Source organism: Bufo gargarizans, chromosome 2 (assembly GCF_014858855.1).
Source record: "Bufo gargarizans isolate SCDJY-AF-19 chromosome 2, ASM1485885v1, whole genome shotgun sequence".
NCBI classification, from domain to species: domain Eukaryota; kingdom Metazoa; phylum Chordata; class Amphibia; order Anura; family Bufonidae; genus Bufo; species Bufo gargarizans.
Genome location: NC_058081.1, coordinates 272,944,051 through 272,965,212, shown reverse-complemented (window position 1 = coordinate 272,965,212; position 21,162 = coordinate 272,944,051). Strand labels below are relative to the sequence as shown.

Here is a 21,162-nt window from a genome sequence, read left to right as displayed (position 1 = left end):
CCTGAAACCGGACACGGGAAAGGTTGACGCCATCTTAGCGTGGCCTTGGCCTATCACCAAGCGACAGGTTCAGGCATTCCTGGGGACCGCGGGCTACTATAGGAAGTTTGTACCGGCCTATAGTGCCATCGCGAAGCCCCTGACGGATACCACTGGTAAGAAGCACCCGAAAGTGGTTACGTGGACCCCTGAGTGTGAGAACGCCTTCCGGGCCTTGAAGCAGGCGTTAGCTAGCGCCCCTGTGCTTCAAGCCCCAGATTTCAGCCGTCGGTTCGTAGTGCAAACCGACGCATCAGATTATGGTCTCGGCCAGGTGGATGGAAAAGGGGACGAGCATCCTCTTCTGCACCTGAGCCGGAAACTCCTTCCCCGAGAAGTCTCCTACTCAACTACAGAAAAGGAGTGTCTGGCGATTGTGTGGGCCCTGCAGAAGCTTCAATCCTATCTGTACGGCCGCTCCTTCACAATCATTACGGACCATAATCCTCTCAGTTGGCTGAACCGTACTGCGGGGTCCAACGGGAAACTCCTACGTTGGAGCTTGTCGCTGCAGCAGTACGATTTTACCATCCAGCACAGGGCAGGCAGCAGACATCAAAATGCGGATGGCTTATCCCGGTGCAACGGCGATCCAGACCGATCAGCGCAGGTTAGCGGCGACGCCACCCGTCTTGCGGACGGATGTCTAGCCACAGACGCGGGGGGGAGGTGTCACGGATGAGCCGCGAGAATATTGAACTGTCCTCCCAATATTATCAATATTACTCTGCCTTATTAAACAGTAATTATTTCCCTAGGCCCCAGAACCTACAATTTGATTATTCAGAGCGTCTTCTTCTGTTGTACCCAGAGAACAACATAGTCCTTTTGTTCAAGTCAGTCAATAGATGCCTAGCAGATAACGCAATTACAGCTGGCTTCCTATGGTTGACAAAAGAACTTCTCTTCCTGAAGAGATATCACAGCTAGGTGTGAAGACAGCACCTGGGGGGAGCCGATTGGTGTCGCTGCTATCAGGGTCTGTAAGCTGGCTTGCTGCAGACAAGCCGGCACCAAGGTTTCCCAGACTGCAACATGAATCTGAGATATGATTTTTACCTTTTCAAGAGAGACCATGCATCTTACGGACGTAAAAATTACATCATCGTGTCACTCAGAATTCACTGGACGTTTACATAGGACAAACATAACTCTAAGATGTGCCCAGGTAAAGTTATGGTGTTACCCCATCATAGAACCAGTTATAATAGTAATATTTGGTATCCCTGAACTCCATATTTTGTAGGGAATGTGAATATGTGCTTGTTACTTGTGTACAGCGGAGACATCCCACGATATGGCACATGCCATATTTCAGAACTGACATTCACCTCAGGAATACAGCCGGCCCCAGCAGGCGGACTCTCAATTCCCCGCCTTGATTCTGAGACCCTTTATAACACATCTAGAATCTGCTAAAGGAGTTCTCCACTTTTAACAACACCTAAAGAGGGCCTCAGCCAGAGAACCTGTGGGCTGTAGGCATATTACACTGGACAAAGGCTTCTTGGACTTGACCCCTGCAACGGACTATTTCCCCAACGGACATCTTTTCTGCGGAAACTAAGTATTTTCTTTCTTTTCTCTCTTTTTGTTTATTGGACTATACTCTCCTTGATTATTGTGTTAATAATTACTGTGCATCGTGATAATTTGTATTGTATATAGATATATAATAAATGACCTCCAAGTCATTTCTCTAGCCATATGCCTGTTTTCAAACACTGCAAAAACTTACCCTAGCCTCTCCGAAGGGAAAGCTACTCGGTTGTGTTATCTAGATAGTGGGGTCCTTGCACCCATAAATTGCAAGGTGGTGGCAGTTAAACTACCCTGTGTGTAGTTCCGGTCGCAGTTCGTCGCACGCTTACTTGCGGTCAATCGGAGGTCCACTCCCTGCGCTTTCAGCCTATCGACTGTACGGACTCAAGTTAGACTGTCGGTGTGCTGGAAGTGGCTGGGGGGGCCTGTTTGCGGATTGACCACTAGGGGCGCTGTGACGGTTTCGTGACGTATTGTGGCCGCGGCGGTCGCAGTTCGTCACAGAGACCACTGCTATTAAATGCAGCAATCTCCTCCATAGTATGGGGAGGAGGGATCAATAGCCTGATTAACAAGCTCGTTCATCCGGTTATCGGCTACAGTATTACACTGCCAGATCATTGCTAATGAGCATTCATCTGAACACCTTGTTAGCAATGATCTGAAAGATTATCTGCCCGTGTAATATAGACTTTAGATTTAAATGTGTCTGTCAAACTTTAAAAAAAAACAGGAACTGATCTATATAGCTGAAGCAGTGTCCCAGAATGTAAAATAGACCTTCATAAGTGAGCCGTGTGTGCCCTGTAAATGACAATGGTGAGGTGTGTTCGTTGTGATCCTGGTACTGTTACATTTTGCTTGTAATGTTAGAATGTTATGTCGGCTGGAACAATGGTAACTAAGAGCAAACCATATTTACCCATCGAACAGTGCCTACGTGATAAGAAGTCCAACAGGCTCAAATGTCCACAAGTAACAGTGGAGTGAGACTGGGGACTCATAGTGCATCACATTTTCGGCTTTGAATGTTAATTAAACTGATGACATCATACTTTTTCCTTGCTGCCTTATTTTAAGGTTGCCATACACATCAAATGAAGGTTGGCCAAGCTTGCCAATTTTGGAGCGACTGGATGACCATCTAATGTGTATGGGAGGGGGGCTCCCAACTCTTTCCCGAGAGCAGATGTTGCTGCTGGGCAAATGGTATTTCAACATGCCTGATTGCTCTCAAAAGAGATAAGTAAGGGGCAGCAGCTTACTCAACTCTGCTTAATGGGAAAATGTTGAGGAACTCTAAATATTGGTAACTACATCTCAGAATATTGTGTATATTTTAGTGTCCACATAAAAAAATGGAAAGCAAGTCGAACATTCAAATATTGACTGAACCTATTTAAGAACAGCATGTGCCTTGTACAGCGTGAAACCAATTGTATCCAGTATGTGGAATTTAGAGACACTTATTGTAGCCTTTCCACATGTAGCCTCTATATGCACTGCTAAATGAAACACTGATCTTACGTTGACATTGTTCCTATCATATAAATTCTGTGGTATGTTATATATGTAATGCACCAGCCTGAACTTGGAATAGATCAGCTTGATAATCTACATATGTACACTGTTATTCCAGCAAGCTCTGGCCTCATCCAGACAAGCCTATTGATCCCAACTTTATCTGTAGTTGTTTTGGATGTAACAAGTGGACCACCCACAGTTCTACTGACCAGAACTTACAGAATCACGATGATCTGGAATACAGATAACACGTGTATGTTACACCCATCTGGATGAGACCTGAGCACAGTATTAATTGACAGAGACAATGCGCAGTGTAATCTTAAAGCGGAAGCAGCGCTCACACAAGCACTGCCTCCTCTACAAAAAGCTGATTAGCTAGGTTTCCCGGACTCGGAGTCGGGGCCCTGCTGATCTGATACTGATGACCTATCATGAGGATAAGCCATCAATGTACATAGCCTGGATAGCCCCCTAAATTATTGACTTTATTATAGTAAAGTAAAGCATTAAAATGCAAACACAATTCCACAATGTTTTTACAGATTTATTCTGTTCTTTTGTTTATACAGATTTGTATTTTATTCTTTATAGTGTTACTCCATTCATACAACTGTTCTTCATTTGATAGGGCTTGGCCTTGGCTCATTATGTATGGATTGCTCCACTTCAAGTGATTCTTTTGATGGGTCTCATTTGGGAGTTACTGCAGGCTTCTGCCTTCTGTGGTTTGGGCTTCCTTGTTATTCTTGCACTGTTTCAGGCATGGTTGGGGAGAAGGATGATGAAATATAGGTAAGATCTTATTGTCTTTTTTAGTTTATTAATTATAATGTCATTTAAATGCGTCATTGGTACAAAATTAAGTGCATGCTAGTACAGTGCTGAAGTGGCTTACAAATGCTGTACTTGTGACATAAAGTATCACCCAACTCAAACTCTGGCACTTTGTCAAAGAAAGCATTGTTATTGTTACCTACCTGGTGACTGGCTCCATGAGTGTCAGGTCAGGATACATGACTATAGGTCTCTTTCTCCACAGTGTTTGGATATGGGCATCTTGCTACTTTTAAATGGGTGGCCTGCTGTATGCTTCTAAACTGCAGCACCTGTACACATGAAAGTTATTGCAGGTTACATTTCTTTCAACTGAATTTCATTATAAAAAACTGATATGAGTGAAGGTAATAATATCACAATTTATGGGTTCTAGATTTCTGAAAATGGGGGTGTCAATCCAGGGCATTGTCCAGAGATTTATTTCTTCTAATTTGGGTGCATTGGTGCGTGCCTCAACAACAGTAGAGGATCAACACAGTAGAATTATAGGGTTAACCTGATGGACATATGTCTATTTCTCAACCTTATCAACTATGTAACTTTAGCAATTATTTTATCTAATCACTCTATTCTAATCTCAGAAAGCATCAATAATCCAATGATTACTACTGGGACTAGGCTGAATGATGGGTTACATAAACATAATCATACTTATACACTATACAATTGTGTGTACATGTGTACTGTATATATATATATATATATATATATATATATATATATATATGCTCTATGGGGCCATATCACCCACTTCCAGGACTCATTGTTCGGGAGATATTTCTTAATGACATTGGCTGTATGTTTGGTGTTGTTGTCCTGCTTCAAAAAAAATGTAAATCTAAATTATTAGCATAGTTTATAAGGCCAAAAAAAGACCTCTATCCATCTAGTTCGGCCTGTTACCCATCTTGTTATTTTTAAAGCATTCTAGCCTTGCCGCATTTTTTCCCACACATGCATACAACTTTTTCACAGTACTGTATGTACAGTTGCAAGGAAAAATATGTGAACCCTTTGGAATGATATGGATTTCTGCACAAATTGGTCCTAAAATGTGATCAGATCTTCATCTAAGTCACAACAATAGACGATCACAGTATGCTTAAACTAATAACACACAAATAATTAACTGTTACCATGTTTTATTGAACACACCATGTAAACATTCACAGTACAGGTAGAAAAAGTATGTGAACCCTTGGATTTAATAACTGGTTGAACCTCCTTTGGCAGCAATAACTTCAACCAAACGTTTCCGGTAGTTAAAGATCAGACGTGCATAACGGTCAGGAGTAATTCTTGACCATTCCTCTTTACATAACTGTCTCAGTTCAGCAATATTCTTGGGATGTCTGGTGTGAATCACTTTCTTGAGGTCATGCCACAGCATCTTAATCGGGTTGAGGTCAGGACTCTGACTGGGCCACTCCAGAAGGTGTATTTTCTTCTGTTTAAGCCATTCTGTTGTTGATTTACTTCTATGCTTTGGGTCGTTGTCCTGTTGCAACACCCATCTTCTGTTGAGCTTCAGCTGGTGGACAGATGGCCTTAAGTTCTCCTGCAAAATATATTGATAAACTTGGGAATTCATTTTTCCTTCGATGATAGCAATCCGTCCAGGCCCTGACGCAGCAAAGCAGCCCCAAACCATGATGCCCCCACCACCATACTTCACAGTTGGGATGAGGTTTTAATGTTGGTGTGCTGTGCCTCTTTTTATCCACACATAGTGTTGTGTGTTTCTTCCAAACAACTCAACTTTGGTTTCATCTGTCCACAGAATATTTTGCCAGTACTGCTGTGGAACATCCAGGTGCTCTTGTGCAAACTGTAAACGTGCAGCAATGTTTTTTTTGGACAGCAGTGGCCTCCTCTGTGGTATCCTCCCATGAAATCCATTTTTGTTTAGTGTTTTACGTATCGTAGATTCGCTAACAGGGATGTTAGCATATGCCACAGTCTTTTGTAAGTCTTTAGCTGACACTCTAGGATTCTTCTTCACCTCATTGAGCAGTCTGCACTGTGCTCTTGCAGTCATCTTTACAGGATGGCCACTCCTAGGGAGAGTAGCAGCAGTGCTGAACTTTCTCCATTTATAGACAATTTGTCTTACCGTGGACTGATGAACAGCAAGGCTTTTGGAGATACTTTTATAACCCTTTCCAGCTTTATGCAAGTCAACAATTCTTAATCGTAGGTCTTCTGAGAGCTCTTTTGTGCAAGGCATCATTCACATCAGGCAATGCTTCTTGTGAAAAGCAAACCCAGAACTGGTGTGTGTTTTTTTTATAGGGCGGGGCAGCTGTAACCAACACCTCCAATCTCATCTCATTGATTGGACTCCAGTTGGCTGACACCTCACTCCAATTAGCTCTTGGAGATGTAATTCACTGCACTGTGAATGTTTACATGGTGTGTTCAATAAAAACATGGTAACATTTAATTCTTTGTGTGTTATTGGTTTAAACAGACTGTGATTGTCTATTGTTGTGACTTAGATGAAGATCAGATCACATTTTATGACCAATTTGTGCAGAAATCCATATCATTCCAAAGGGTTCACATACTTTTTCTTGCAGCTGTGTTCACATATATATAATAAATAATAAATGTAGGAACTTTAATTCAGTAAAGAGAACATATACTGGCCAAATTCCCTTTATAAAGATGGAGACATAGTCTCAAACATGCGAGCACGCATGCGCTCCTCTTTCTATGGATAGCCAGCGTGAGTTGATACGAGTCATCAATGTGCGTCTGCTACGTAACAAGGAATGGACGGCACTGAAATCAGCTGGAGTTGCTAAGACGCCTAGTGATGACAAGTATGCGATCCAGACATGCGCAATGACTCCTGAGAGACACGCTCAGCAACACGATGGCATATGTGGGCTACATCATTCCGCCAGGTAGAAGCTCATCATTGTACCCCGTAACACATGTGCACAATCAATGGATTAACAAATCTAGTGAAAATATTAAGAATAGCTGGCCATACTTATGGACTTAAATGTATTTATATGCAATAGCCAGCCATATTATATATTTGTTTTTCTGATAGCACGAGTCACTTTATCCATGATCACTGGGATATGTCCCTTTTTAACTTATATATGAATTTATACACAGTTTTGTACTAAGTATCAATTATGTGAATATGTCTAATGATTTGATTGGTTCACCTATATATGTTGGTCTGTAACACTTGTATCAATGCTTGAGAAAGGCTCATGTTGAGCCGAAACGTCGCTTTTTTGCTGCCATCACATGTGTGAATAAACTTCACTCGTTTTACTACAAGGAACCGTCTGGAGTGCAGTCCAATTTTTTATCATATTGAAAGGGGTAAGATCCAGTTGCCGTACTTGGACTTTGCACCCACTAGCTATTGCTTCAAAGGTGGTGCTGTCAGTTATTTTTTTCTGTATATATATATATATATATATATTAGTGTTGAGCGAATCGAAGTCCACAAACCAAATTAATGAACCGAATAGTAAAGAATAAAGAAAATCATACTTACCTCATCCATTTGAGCGCAAAGAGCCATCCGCTGCCATCTTGATTGAAGATCCCACTCAAAATCTGTGCACGATCAAATGAATGAGGGTAAGTATGATTTAAAAAAAAACTATATATTTTACACTGTAATATTAATGTCAGGTGCTGCGATAAACTATGAACGCGGCATCTGAGGGATACAATGATGCGGATCGGCACAATCGCTGTTCCCGGTCATTGCACCCAATTCGTCACAAAGCTAATTTTTGGGTAAAATTCAGCAAAGCAAAATAAAATTTTCCAATACTTTGCTCATCTCCAATAAGCTTTGAAGAACTGGTACTCTATACTCATTATTGAATAGTTACATACTTATTGAATAATATTGCTCACACTTTATAGAGACAGAAGAGCAGGCAAGATCAATGAAAGGCTTGTGATCACTTCCGAAGTTATTGACAATATCCAGTCAGTAAAAGCCTACTGTTGGGAAGATGCAATGGAGAAAATAATTCAGTCAATCAGGCAGTAAGTATAATGTGTATGAATCAGTGCTTCATTTTATAATCAGGTTATGCTGAAAATAATATGTGATTCTTATGGTATGGCGTAATGTCATCCCTAATGTGAAGCATTTGTATGCATATTACTGTTGCCACATTACTAATATTGCTACATATAGAGTTTATACCTTTTTGGACTATTGAACTTATCCTAAAATATAAAAGGCTTTGGCCCACAAACAATATTTATGTGTTATTTTTTATTTTATGCACTTATATAGTGATACTATATACTGCAGCACTTTACAGACATTAGCATCAAGCATCACCTACCACAAGATAAATGGATGATTGCCGGGGTCAGAGTGCTGGGAACCCCAGCAATCATGAAAACGGTGGTCCATGAGTCACCTGTGTGAATAGAGCTATGGTCACAGATAGGCACTACTGCAATTCTCCAAGGGAACTCGGGGACCCCTATAATCATGATCACTTGGGGTCCTGGCAATCAGACTACTAGCGATCAGACATTTATCACTTATGCTGTGGTGGTGATAAAAGTTATTTGTGGGCCAAGCACTGAAAGCTGAACTTGTACCATAATAATAAAATATGTAAAATCAGGAAGAGAAAATAGCAGTTGGAAATTAGGACAGTGTTAATTTGAAAAAATTATAATGAGTCACAAAAGAAATTATGCTGACACAGTTCTGAGAAATAAGAGAAATAAATGATTCCTACATAAAATATGTTCTATATTCATATTAATATGCAGCATAGGAAAGGGGGTTATTAACAATTAAAATATAACTTTAGCCACAATGCATGAAAATTCTTTAGGCATAAAACATGACCATGGTTTTAATATTATGCTCCATTTGAAAATGTTTGAAAATGTAACCAATTTATATATTTGAATCTATGTTGAGATTTCTATTTATCTAATATCTATCTATCTATCTATCTATCTATCTATGATCTATCTAATATCTATCTATCTATCTATCTACGATCTATCTATATATCTAGCTATCTAACTTCAGGCACCTATTTCACAGGGAAACGTAAAAGAAAATATATAAATAATGAAAGTATACGTAGAAATATTATTTTCTGCACATTTCTATGAGGTTTTAAAGAAGTGTTGTTACACAATTAGGTACACTTTAATGCAAAGTTTATATATCAATGTAAACATGAAATTCACTGTTTGGTTTGCTTTTACACAGGACTGAACTGAAACTCACCAGAAAAGCTGCCTATGTGAGATATTTCAACAGCTCAGCCTTTTTCTTCTCTGGCTTCTTTGTGGTGTTTCTTTCCATTCTTCCACATTTATTAACTAATGGGATTAGTATTCGAAAGGTCTTTACCACCATTTCATTCTGCATTGTTCTGCGTATGACTGTTACACGACAGTTCCCCTGGGCTGTGCAGACCTGGTATGACTCCCTGGGCGTAATAAATAAAATACAGGTATGTCTATGTGCTGCACAACCGGATGAACACATTGTGAATGAATGTGAAAAATGAAAGGATGTGAACTTCTATATTTACAACATGGTGTTTTTGAGAGTAGTGAATTCATAATCATTAGTATTATTTGATACTGAAATTTCTCATGCTCATTCTGACTTTTTATGACATATAGAACTCTAATAACTTTAGTTGGAAAGTTAAAAAGTAAGTAGAATATGCTAAAGCTCCATTGTGAGCAGTGATTGACAGGTCAGTTTGACCCTAGCTTATTTCAAGCCCTACTTCCTCTGTGACGGAAGTAAATTAATGTCTACACCTGTGCATCTGAAAAGATCGCAGGTATGTACCGTACACAGAATTATATTAGTGTATATTCTTACTTCCTCATACAGCCTGTGCTAATACAATGTGTAGCAGCATGATACAGCTAGATTCAGGAATGTTCAGAATTAAAACATTTAAAAAGAGTTTTCAGTTAAATGTATTTTTTTACAAATCTCAGTGGAGCACTGCCAGGCCTCTTGCCCCTTTTCTAGGTAAGAATTTGCCCTAGACCTGAAGACCTTAGTATGTAGATCTGACACAGACTAGTTCTTAGGGAAGCACTGCCTGACAACTCTATTTATAAGGCCTAGTTGTCTGGCAGTCTATGCCAACCATTCTGACTCAAAATACTTAGTTCAAAGCTGGTTTGGACAGTGTGGAGAGACATTAAATAAATTTGTACAAAAAAACTTGTACCGAAGATTGTTTAAATCCCCAGACTACTTAAAGGGCTTCTGTCACCCCATTAAACCGTTTTTTTTTTCTTTACTAATAATCCCTACACTGCGATCTCATCATACATAAGCTAATTAATGATTTTCGTTCAGTAGAATTTGTTAAAAATCGATTTTTGAAATATGTAAATTACCTTGCTACCAGCAAGTAGGACGGCTACTTGCTGGTAGCAGCCGCGTCCTCCGATGGTAATGACGCCCCCTCTGCTTGTTGATTGACAGATCCCGTCCGCTGGCCCTTTCTCTGCTGGCCCTGCCCGTTTTGATTCAATATCTGGCGCCTGCGCCGCGGCCGTACCTCTCTTCAATCTGCGCAGGCGCACTGAGAGGCGGCCACTCGCTTGGCCGCTCGCTCCTCAATGCGCCTGCGCCGATGACGTCACATCTACACCCGGCGCAGGCGCATTGAGGAGCGAGCGGCCAAGCGAGTGGCCGCCTCTCAGTGCGCCTGCGCAGATTGAAGAGAGGTACGGCCGCGGCACAGGCGCCAGATATTGAATCAAAACAGGCAGGGCCAGCAGAGAAAGGGCCAGCGGACGGGATCTGTCAATCAACAAGCAGAGGGGGCGTCATTACCATCGGAGGATGCGGCTGCTACCAGCAATTAGCCGCCCTACTTGCTGGTAGCAAGGTAATTTACATATTTCAAAAATCAATTTTTAACAAATTCTACTGAACGAAAATCATTAATTAGCTTATGTATGATGAGATCGCAGTGTAGGGATTATTAGTAAAGAAAAAAAAAAAAACGGTTTAATGGGGTGACAGAAGCCCTTTAAGGAGAATCTGAGGCCATGAAATGCAGTGTAATCTGCAGGCAGCAGATTATAGAGCAGTAGAAGTGAAGAAGACTGTACAGTAAAACTTATACATTTAAATAAGTGCTCATTCTGACTTCAGTTTTATAGGTGGGGGGAATGTAATCATTGGTTGATAGCATTCTCTGTGTAAGTGTATATACATAGATAGTTGTCAGTCATTGATAGTTGCACACAGGGGAGGTGTTATCAGTGGTTGATAGCATTCTCTGTGTAAGTGTGTATACATAGATAGCTAGCAGTCACTGATAGTTGTGTATGGGGGAGGTGTTATCAGTGATTGATAGCATTCTCTGTGTAAGTGTGTATACATAGTTATTGTCAGTTATTGATAGTTGCAGTGTCATGGCGTGATGTGGGTAGTAATCTCCACACCGAATGCAGGAGGGAAGGGAAAAAGTACTAGGTCTGGAAACTAGGAAAAGGGGAAAGGTCACACCTAGTGAATCCCTAAACCGAGACCTGAAAACTATCAGTATGAACAGACCTCGATGGTAGGAATGTTCACATGCAGGAACCTAGAGCCCTATCTGACCCTAAAGGAGCCTGGAAATAATGTCAGGACAAAAGATGACCCGTTCCTTCACAGCTGAAGGAACAGGAGACTCCCTCAGGCCTAATACCAAAAAATAGAGGAATACAACAAACTAGAAATAGGTAAAAGACACTTAACTCTGAAGTATGCGGACGAGCAGGAACTCAGAGGAGAACCAAACACCAGCACTTCCACAACCAGAAAGGAGCTATCAACCGCATAGCATGATGGGTGAGACCAGACTAAATAGAGGAGTTGGAATGACCACAAGGGTTTTTCCCATCTTGCTATTTCATCCTCACCTGCAGCCAGCTCTGCTGTTCACTTCCTGGTTTCTTGCTTCTAAGGCTGGGTGGGCTTAGGCAGTTTGAGTGAAGGCCTGCCACGCCTCCTTATGACATCACACTGAGAACTCAGTCCTTGCATGTTCATTCATGTGGATAGTATGGCAGCCTGCAGTGTCTGTGAAGCCCATCCCTCCTGTTGGGAAATCATCACTCAGAGAGCCATGGGAAGTGAGCTAAGACAGTAACATGTGGCTGTCCTGCATTCTAATACAGTTTTACACACAAAACCCATTCTGAGCAGCAAAACAATAATTCAGTACTATACATCAGCCCAAAAGCATGTTAGCTAGTAGCCAAATGATGTGTGCTTTTGCCTCCCCTAAAATATTACCATCCCCCACCCACCAGCACTGATGCAGATTTGTTTCCATTACAGTTCTACTACAGTTGTGTATACACCTTAGACCATGTATCTGTATAGATGCATATACAGCCCTGCTACATCTGTCTTTCCCAGTCCCCTCTAGCACTGTGGCTGACCAGTTTCCTATACATCTCTGCTGCATCTGTCTTCCCCAGTCCCCTCTAGCACTGTGCCTGACCATTTTCCTATACAGCTCTGCTATATCTGTCTTCCCCTCCCCCACAAGCACGGTGGCTGAACAGCTTTTAATACAGCTCTGCTACATCTGCCACTAAATAAAATTGTCCCCCAGCATCCCGCCACTAAATAAACTTGTCCCTCATTGTTCCTCCACTAAATAAAATTGTCCCCCAGTGTCCCTCCACTAAATACACTTGCCCCCCAACATCCCTTCACTAAATAAAATTGTCCCCCAGTGTCCCTCCACTAAATAAAAAGGTCCCCCATTGTCCCTCCACTAAATTAACTTGTCTCCCATTGTCCCTCCACTAAATAAAATTATCCTCCATTGTCCCTCCACTCTCCTCCGATCGTGATCGCTCCAATACACACCCCCTCTATGCATCGCTCGATTCAGAGTCTGCGCTGCATACAGAGCATGCAGGGCTCCGTATCAGACACAGCAGTGAGGAAAGACAATATGCGCATACGTGGCAGCGTGCACGTACTCATCTGAATCCCCGGCCACCTGGGTGAAAAAGGAGAGCGGTCTGCACAAGCACGGCCCATAGATGCGGCCGTATCTATGGGTTGCCAAATGTCAACAATGGGGTAAGAGTGTATTTCTCTAAATGGGTGCATTATAAAAAATAGAAGCTATTTACAAAAATGATGTATGGCACCAGTTTACACAAGCTACACCTGAGACAAGAGGTGTGGTCATAACCAGCAACAACACAGAAACAAGTGAAACCAAAGAGGCTGTCAGATCACATCACGTGCAGCCAACCTCTTAGATCTTCTGACCCCTGTCACGGGAGAGACCGTGATATGTACACAGGGGAGGTGTTATCAGTGATTGATAGCATTCTCTGTTTAAGTGTGTATATACAGTATATATAGCTGTCAGTCACCAATAGTTGTACACAGGGAAGGTGTTATCAGTGATTAATAACATTCTGTGTGTAAGTGTGTATACATAGATAGCTGTCAGTCACTGATAGCTGTACATGGGGGAGGTGTTATCAGTGATTGATAGCATTCTCTGTGTAAGTGTGTATACATAAATAGCTGTCACTCACTGATAGTTGTACGTGAGGAGGTGTTATCAGTGATTGATAGTGTTCTCTGTGTAAGTGTATATATACATAAATAGCTGTCAGTCACTTATAGTTGTACACGAGGAGGTGTCATCAGTGATTGATAGCATTCTCTGTGTAAGTGTGTATACAGAGATATCTGTCAGTCACTGATAATTGTACATTAGGGAGGTTTTATCAGTGATTGATAGCATTCTCTGTGTAAGTGTGTATACATAGATAGACGGTCAATCCCTGATAGCTCTACCTACATAGGGGAGGTGTTATCAGTGATTCATAGCATTCCCTGTGTAAGTGTGTATATAGAGATAGCTGTCAGTCACTGATAGCTGTACATGGGGGAGGTGTTAGCAGTGATTGATCCTTTCTAGTGAGTGATCAACTGTAAATGTGATCCTCACATTGTCCGAATTAAAAGGTACAGTTCATGTGATTGGCATATTGTTTAATGATGTTAATAATAAATGTCAGTTAATATATTTCAATATGTTTAACAGGACTTTTTACAAAAAGATGAATTTAAGTCACTGGAGTACAACCTGACAACCACAGAAGCAGTAATGGAAAATGTAACTGCCTCCTGGGATGAGGTCTGTATGTAGTGTATTTGAGAAAATACTGTATGATGACATTTTCCAGATTTTTCTTGCTGATTATTGCTATGTTGTTTTTTTTAAATAAATGTATAAATATGTCTTTTAGCTATAACAATATATCCTTAGGGTACAGCCACACATGTAGGTTTTGTGATGCAGTTTGAACTCAGAAGTGGATCATAAAAGAAAGTATTAAGGACATACACTATTTAAAAAGTTAGGGACATTTGGCTTGTGGGTCATATTTCAGTATGAACCTAAAATGCACTCTAACCTTTACAGGTGAACTTAATGTGACCTCTAAACAATTGAATGCACATGTCCAACTGTTAAAATGTTGCAGTACCTTTTGCACAACTTGCTGTTCTTTAACAAGAAACTTAATTGCAAACTTCACAACAGGTGTTTGATTCATGAATTGACCAATACATTTCCTGGTTCAATTAGAATTAGTATTTAAACAGTCCTCCTCATCATGCTGTATACATTTTGAAATCATGAGACCAAGACGACACCTAACAATTGATTAACAGTACCTTACTATTGCGAGACTTCAAGCAAGATGTTCTCAGACAGAAGTAGCCACTGAGTTTAGAGCGTCAGAGTGACATCAGCAGGTTGCAACAGAGATACAGAGACTGGAAGAGTCACAGAAAAGCATAGAAGTGGATGTCCTTTGGCAACATACCACACTGATGACCGCTTAATTGTGAACAATGCCCTGCGAAACCAGATGATGAATGCCACACAACTCCAGGCACATTTAAGGGAGGTGAGAGGCACCCAAGTTTCACCATTCAAAACCATTTACATCAGTGTGGTCTGCGTGCTAGATGACCTACAAGGATACCTGACCACAGGCATCATCATCTTTCATGGGCCATAGGAGCATTTACGCTGGACGAGGGACCAGTGGGTCTCAGTACTGTTCACTGATGAAAGTCAATTTACACTGAGCAGAAATGATGCCCACCAATGATTTTGGAGGCATCAAGGAGAATGTTATGCTTGTTGGTAGTTGTGTTACAGTGTGGGCAGGTGTGTCTAGTTAATACAGAACTGCGCTACACTTTGTGAATGGTACAGTGACAAGCCCATACTACTTGAATAACACCATTAATCCAGTCATTGTGCCTCTGCATGAACAACACAGGCCTAATTTCATATTTCTGGGGGCGACATTGCGCTAGCTCATCGAGGTTGCATCATTAGGGAACGGCTGCTGGAGAATGGGTACCTCAAATGGAGTGGCTTGCACTTTCTCCAGACCTGAATCCCATGGAAAACCTAGGGGATCAGCTGAGTCGCTGTGTAGAGATTTGTAACTATGTACCCCAGAACCTCATTGACCTGAGGGCCGCCCTTCAAGAAGAGTGAGATGCCATGCCTCAGCAGACAATAAGTCGACTTGTGAACAGCATGAGATGTCGTTGTTAAGCTGTAATTGATGCTCAAGGCCACATGACAAGTTATTGAGACATCAAAGTTTTTTGTTGGGGTATACCCACCACTGTTGTTGTTTGTTTCAATAAATTGTTAGGTATGAGGCAGTGGCTAACATAGAGAAGCAAGGGCCCTATAGCAAGGATCAAACAAGGCCCCCACACAGGACAGAAGGGTTTCTTCCTAAACCCTTTTCAATGACCTTTGGGCCATGTTTTCCACTGCCTCATTTGCTAAAAGTTGTTCCTTTAGAGGGTAGAGTCCTGACCAAGTTTTCACTTTCAGTAGAAGAGGAGATAATCCCCTCTTTCCCTGGGCCCCATAGCAGACATTCATGATATAATATCACTGTAGCATGAACTTTTTACGTTTTCCATAAATTTCAAGCCAAATATCCCTGACTTTTTGTGAGTGGTGTATAAGACTTCTCCTCTTTTTTATTAAATCCATTCATGGTTGTAGGTTCAAAAACTGCATGAAAAAATCTGCATGTGTGGCTGTGCCCTTACACGTGTAATCCTGCCCTGGTTATATTATGGTTAAGGTAACATTCATACGACCATTGGCCATCAGTTTTACATGGCCATTTTGCAACTGTGTGTGCATCCATTTTCTGGACTTCTATGAATCTTAAAGGATAACTGTCATATTTTCATTAAAAAAATCAATGTTAGCATATGTTACTGCTGCTTCAGCATTATGCATAATATTTATAATATTAGCATATTATAAAAGTATTTATTTTGAGGGAACGGCGGCAGGCAGGGAGTTAAAAATCATACAGTTATGTTCTGCTGACATTAGCACATTGCTAATGTCAACCAGATACATGACGATTTTTCTGATGACAGAAACCCTTTAACGTCCGATAAAAAAGGCCATTAAAAACAGATATAGTTCATTGTTATTTTTTTTTTTTTAAACCCAACCCCTACAGTACACTCAGTATATCATTCCATAGTGCCACAGTATATATAAGTGCCCCCACATGGTGCAACAGTATATATAAGTGCCACCCATATAGTGCTCAATTATAAAAAATGACCCCCACATAGTGCCCCATTATATAATGGCCTTCCCATTCCCTTGGGTAGTGCACACAGATCGTTTAAAAAAAATTTCTCACTTCATGCACTTACACATGAGGGGACACTTGCTCCGCACTGAAGGCATCAGGACATGACACTACCAGCATCTTGACGTCAGGTCCTGCTGCCTTCTGTGTGGAACAAGTGTTCCCTCGCATCCAAGTGAATCAAGTATTTTTTTATTTTAAAGGATCTGGCAGCACTGCTGGAAATATGGCTGCAGTCCATTTTCACAGGTTTTTCATAGCAGGCACCGTCAAAGAATAAACTCAAATGCATCTTTACACAAATATTAATCTCATCATTAAAATCATTGTTTCTTCTACTATTCCCATACAGGGTATTGGAGAAGCTTTTGGGAAAGCCATGCTTGAGAATGGAGGCAGTGGTTCTAAGGAAGACCCCAATCTGTTTTTTAGTAACTTCTCATTGCATGTCACTCCTGTGCTTTCTAACATAAGTTTTACTCTGGGAAAAGGACAACTGCTGGCAGTCGCGGGTTCTACAGGGTCTGGAAAGGTACTCAACATTGTTATGTAATATTTTAATTTTTTTAGTACAAAAAATGTATGCGGTCACATTGACATTGACAGCCTTTGCTCACAAGCATGGTTTTTGTGTCTCTGTACTATAGAAAAACACTGCAGATGTGCAGCATTAGTACCTAGTGTGCACATGTATGGTAAGCAAACACAGTGTCCTCTACCCATGTTTCCTGTTGCTTATAGTGCTCTGTACATAGATTATCAACATCTCATACACATACACCCTGGGGCCTGTTTCATAGCAAGCAAATTAACATATCAGTATCTTTTTTTTTTTTTTGCATTTTGGGAGAAAATCAAAGTACCCTCAGAAAATTCGCAAACATGAGGAGAACACACTAACCACATGCAGATGTCCTTGGTCAAACAAACATGAGAAGAACACACTAACCTCATGCAGATGTCCTTAGTCATATCTAAACCCAAGACAATAGTGCTAACCAATGAGCAAAAGACTGACAAGTCTATATCCAGATGACATTTTCAATTGTATTGAAAAGCTTAGGCTCCTGTGTATTCAGAACCCACAAAAATCATGAAAATGAGCATATCATTTTTGCTGTAATTTAGATCTGGGAGACAGATTTGGATATATGGGTTACATTTTGGATTTCTCTTCATAGTAAACATTTAAATCTGTTTGAAGAAAATAAGGATTAAAAGAAACTTTACTTTATATAGGTCAGGTCTCTGCTTTTTCTGATAAAGAGCTTAAAATCACCTGCAAAGGCCTAAGTTAAATTGATACTTCCATGAGAAAAGGATATATATTTTAAAGCGTACCTCCAAATTAAAAAAAATTAAACACATGAAAAGACAAGTAAATTGATGCCAATTCAAAATACTGTATATCAAAAATATTCCTGATGATGATGTATGCTAAGAGAACTGATTGAAGAATCAGTTCCCTTAGATTTTAAGTGGCCAAGCTGAAAAAGAAAGGGGGTGCAGTCAACACAGTCTACACAGATTATGCCCGATTATCAGCAGCACATATCTGTGTGTAATCACAGAATGAGGGAGGAACGACTTTAGTAGCGGCCTTTGTAATCAGCCTTTGCAAAACGACTGCCAATGGATGTGTAATAAAAAATTGTGCAGTTTAATTCTACCTTGAGGAAAAGTGAAAAGCAGTTAGCCCTAGTTAGTCTATAGAATCTGTTTCCCTAGGGATACATCAGAGAGATAGTGACTGCACTCCAGCTACTGAACTAACAGTTTCTCACTGTGAAGACGTATGCTCAACTTTTTGGATGGTCAAAGAGGGACATTTACACCTCATTATGTGAAAATAAAAAAGTTATGGCTCTAGGAAGACAGGGAGTAGAGTAAAAAAAACAAAAATGCAAAAATGGAAATTCTTAAGGTACTAAAAGGGTTAATTACCTTTAACCTGCTGTTTGTTTCCTTTTTAAATTCACTGCCTGTAAGGATACTAAATGAAAAACAAACAAAATTTTATGAATATATATTTATCTAAAAACCTAACCTGGGCGAAAAGCCAACTTTATCACAGGCAAATCTTTCTATGCAACTATACAAAGCCCATCCACAAGTGGGGTGTTAGCCATATAGCTCCCCGTCTGGATGTTTGTCGCTCGGTATAACCTGGCATTCGGTAGTGTGGGGTAATAAACAGATTTAACCCCTAGATCACCATTGAGGCCCATTAGAAACCATAGAAGCAACACAAAACACAAAAAAAAATCTATATAGTTGGGCAAATCGTGATGGGCATATTAATGCATATAATGCACAACTAAGGGTTGTCCAGCCCTGAATGGAAAAATCCAATGCCCCAACTAGTGGGCAAATTACCGGGCCATGTAGCGATATGACTCTAATAAAATGAAACTTCTCTGTGCTCAGTATGTCTGCAATGCTCGACGTGTTTCTCCAGGATGGACCTGGGTCATCAGGAGCATAAGATGCTAAGATCACTAACTAGTGTTAGAAATTAATCAGCGTAGTCTGTTGCGGCCATAACTGATGGTGTGTGGCTGCAACTGCAAAAACAAAAACAAAGTATCTATCAAGATAATTACAGACTTACAGACCCTGGAGCACTACCTGAAGCACAGGATAGTGCCACAGGGTCTGCACATTCCACTCCTTCCAGCAGTGAGAGTCTGATTCACCTAATTCAATAAGAGGTGGGAGAAGGAATCAGTTGATTCATCTTTGCTGCTGATCTCCTTACTGCTGGAAGAGGAAAGGGTTATATTTGCCAAAAGTAAAACTGAATTACAAGAGAGCATTGAAGCAGCAAGAAAGTTTAGCACCAGCCCTGATTATAACAAAAAGAAAGCATCATTACAGCAAACAGTGAAGAGGTACACGGCAGAGCTCAACGAGCACAAACATTCCCAATTTATAAGATATATCAATGACTTCAGAGAGGGACGGATCCTAGACTTTGGAGCCAATACATCTAAGGCCCTTGAAGTTAAGACAGAGCCGTCATCATCTGAAGGAGAAGGCGAGACACTGCCAGAATCTAATAGTGCCCCATTTAAACGCTTCACGTCAAGGGGTAGACGACCCAACCAGCGGGGTCGCTCGAGAGGTGCCACAAGAAGTGGTGGTTTTTTAGGGAATCCCCCATCGGTCTCGGATTACCTATTACGAAACTGGGGGAACCAAAACCAACCGTGAATAGGCACGATAGTTCCTCAGATGACTTACAGGTCTTCAATCTTTTTCATAGACAGCTATCTGAAGAAGAATATACTATGCTGAATAAGTGCTGTTTTTTGTTCCCACTCAGAAATTTGATCTGTTTGAATGGGTGAAAGACATTTATTTGTTTTGCGGAAAATAAAAATGGAAAGAGTTTTTTTGCTACCCATGATAGACAGGAGGCGGCGGCCTTGGGGATAGATGTGGGAGACCTGACAGATGTTAGAACATTGGCGGGTCTGCTGGACGATGGTGAAAGGGATAGGGGATATGGACCCTTAACTAACCTGCGTTTGTCCTCTAATAAATATCCGCCCTTGAGTGACAACACTCCAGTTGACACATTCCTTAAGGTGGTAACAGACCAGCTCTTCAAAATAAACTGCGATATGAGTGGAAAGAACAATTTAACGTCTGAGGAATTAAAAGGTCTGCAAACTCTCGAGTCTGATGACTCAATTGTGATCAAGCCCTCGGATAAAGGGGGCAACATCGTGATACTCGACATGGATGATTATAAAAATATGTGTAAAAGGGTACTGGGTGACAAAAATTGCTATGAGATCCTCAGCAGTAATCCCCCCACGGGATATAAGAGAGAACTTAAAAATCTAATGGATGGGGCTCTCCAACGGGACCTCATAAACAGGACTATGACTTTTGTTACCACAATATCCCCAGATGGCGTGTTTTTATTGTCTACCTAAGGTCCATAAGGGCCTAACCCCGTTAAAGGGCAGGCCAGTAGTATCTGGCACAGGCAAAATCTGGGGGTATATGTAGATACAGTTTTTAGATCCTTCATCTCCACCCTACCATCCTATACAAGGGACTCAATGGACCTTCTTAAAAAACTGGACGATATCCAGATTGACTCACATTTCTTGCGAGTCTGGATGTAGAGGCCCTGTATAGTAGCATTCCTCAGGCTAGTGGATGCAAGAAGGTTGCACTATTTTTACAGGAAAGAGGCGAATATTTATACCCACAAAATCAGTTTATTTTGTCGCTTCTGCAGTTTATTTTGATAAAAAATGTTTTCCTTTTTCACAGGAAGATCTACCATCAGCTCAGGGGAGTGGTGATGGGGAGCTCATATGCTCCCAGTTTCACCAATCTCTACCTGGGATGGTGGGAACGGAATATGGTAGCTGGTGAAACATCTCATAGCTGGTCTCGATCTATTCTGTTGTGGCTCCAGTTCATTGATGATGTGTTTATCTTATGGAAAGGGAGTGAACATCAATTCCACACTTTCGTAAACACACTCAATGTCAATGA

The 21,162-nt window shown here is 41.0% G+C and overlaps 1 protein-coding gene and 1 long non-coding RNA gene across 2 annotated transcripts in view; one reads left to right on the top strand and one right to left on the bottom strand.

Annotated features, from left to right (window-relative positions):
* CFTR (CF transmembrane conductance regulator) overlaps window positions 1-21,162 on the top strand; it is a 196,509-nt gene that overhangs the window by 58,490 nt on the left and 116,857 nt on the right. The window contains exons 6-10 of the mRNA XM_044280293.1: window positions 3,737-3,900; window positions 7,849-7,974; window positions 9,179-9,425; window positions 14,028-14,120; window positions 16,997-17,176. Coding sequence (XP_044136228.1) covers window positions 3,737-3,900; window positions 7,849-7,974; window positions 9,179-9,425; window positions 14,028-14,120; window positions 16,997-17,176 — 810 coding nt within the window. The remainder of the gene's footprint in view (window positions 1-3,736; window positions 3,901-7,848; window positions 7,975-9,178; window positions 9,426-14,027; window positions 14,121-16,996; window positions 17,177-21,162) is intronic.
* Window positions 3,727-7,929, bottom strand: LOC122927945. The gene is made up of 4 exons (XR_006387833.1): window positions 7,840-7,929; window positions 7,469-7,530; window positions 4,086-4,214; window positions 3,727-3,859 (listed from the first exon to the last, which is right to left on the bottom strand). It is a non-coding gene; the product is annotated as an uncharacterized LOC122927945 (long non-coding RNA).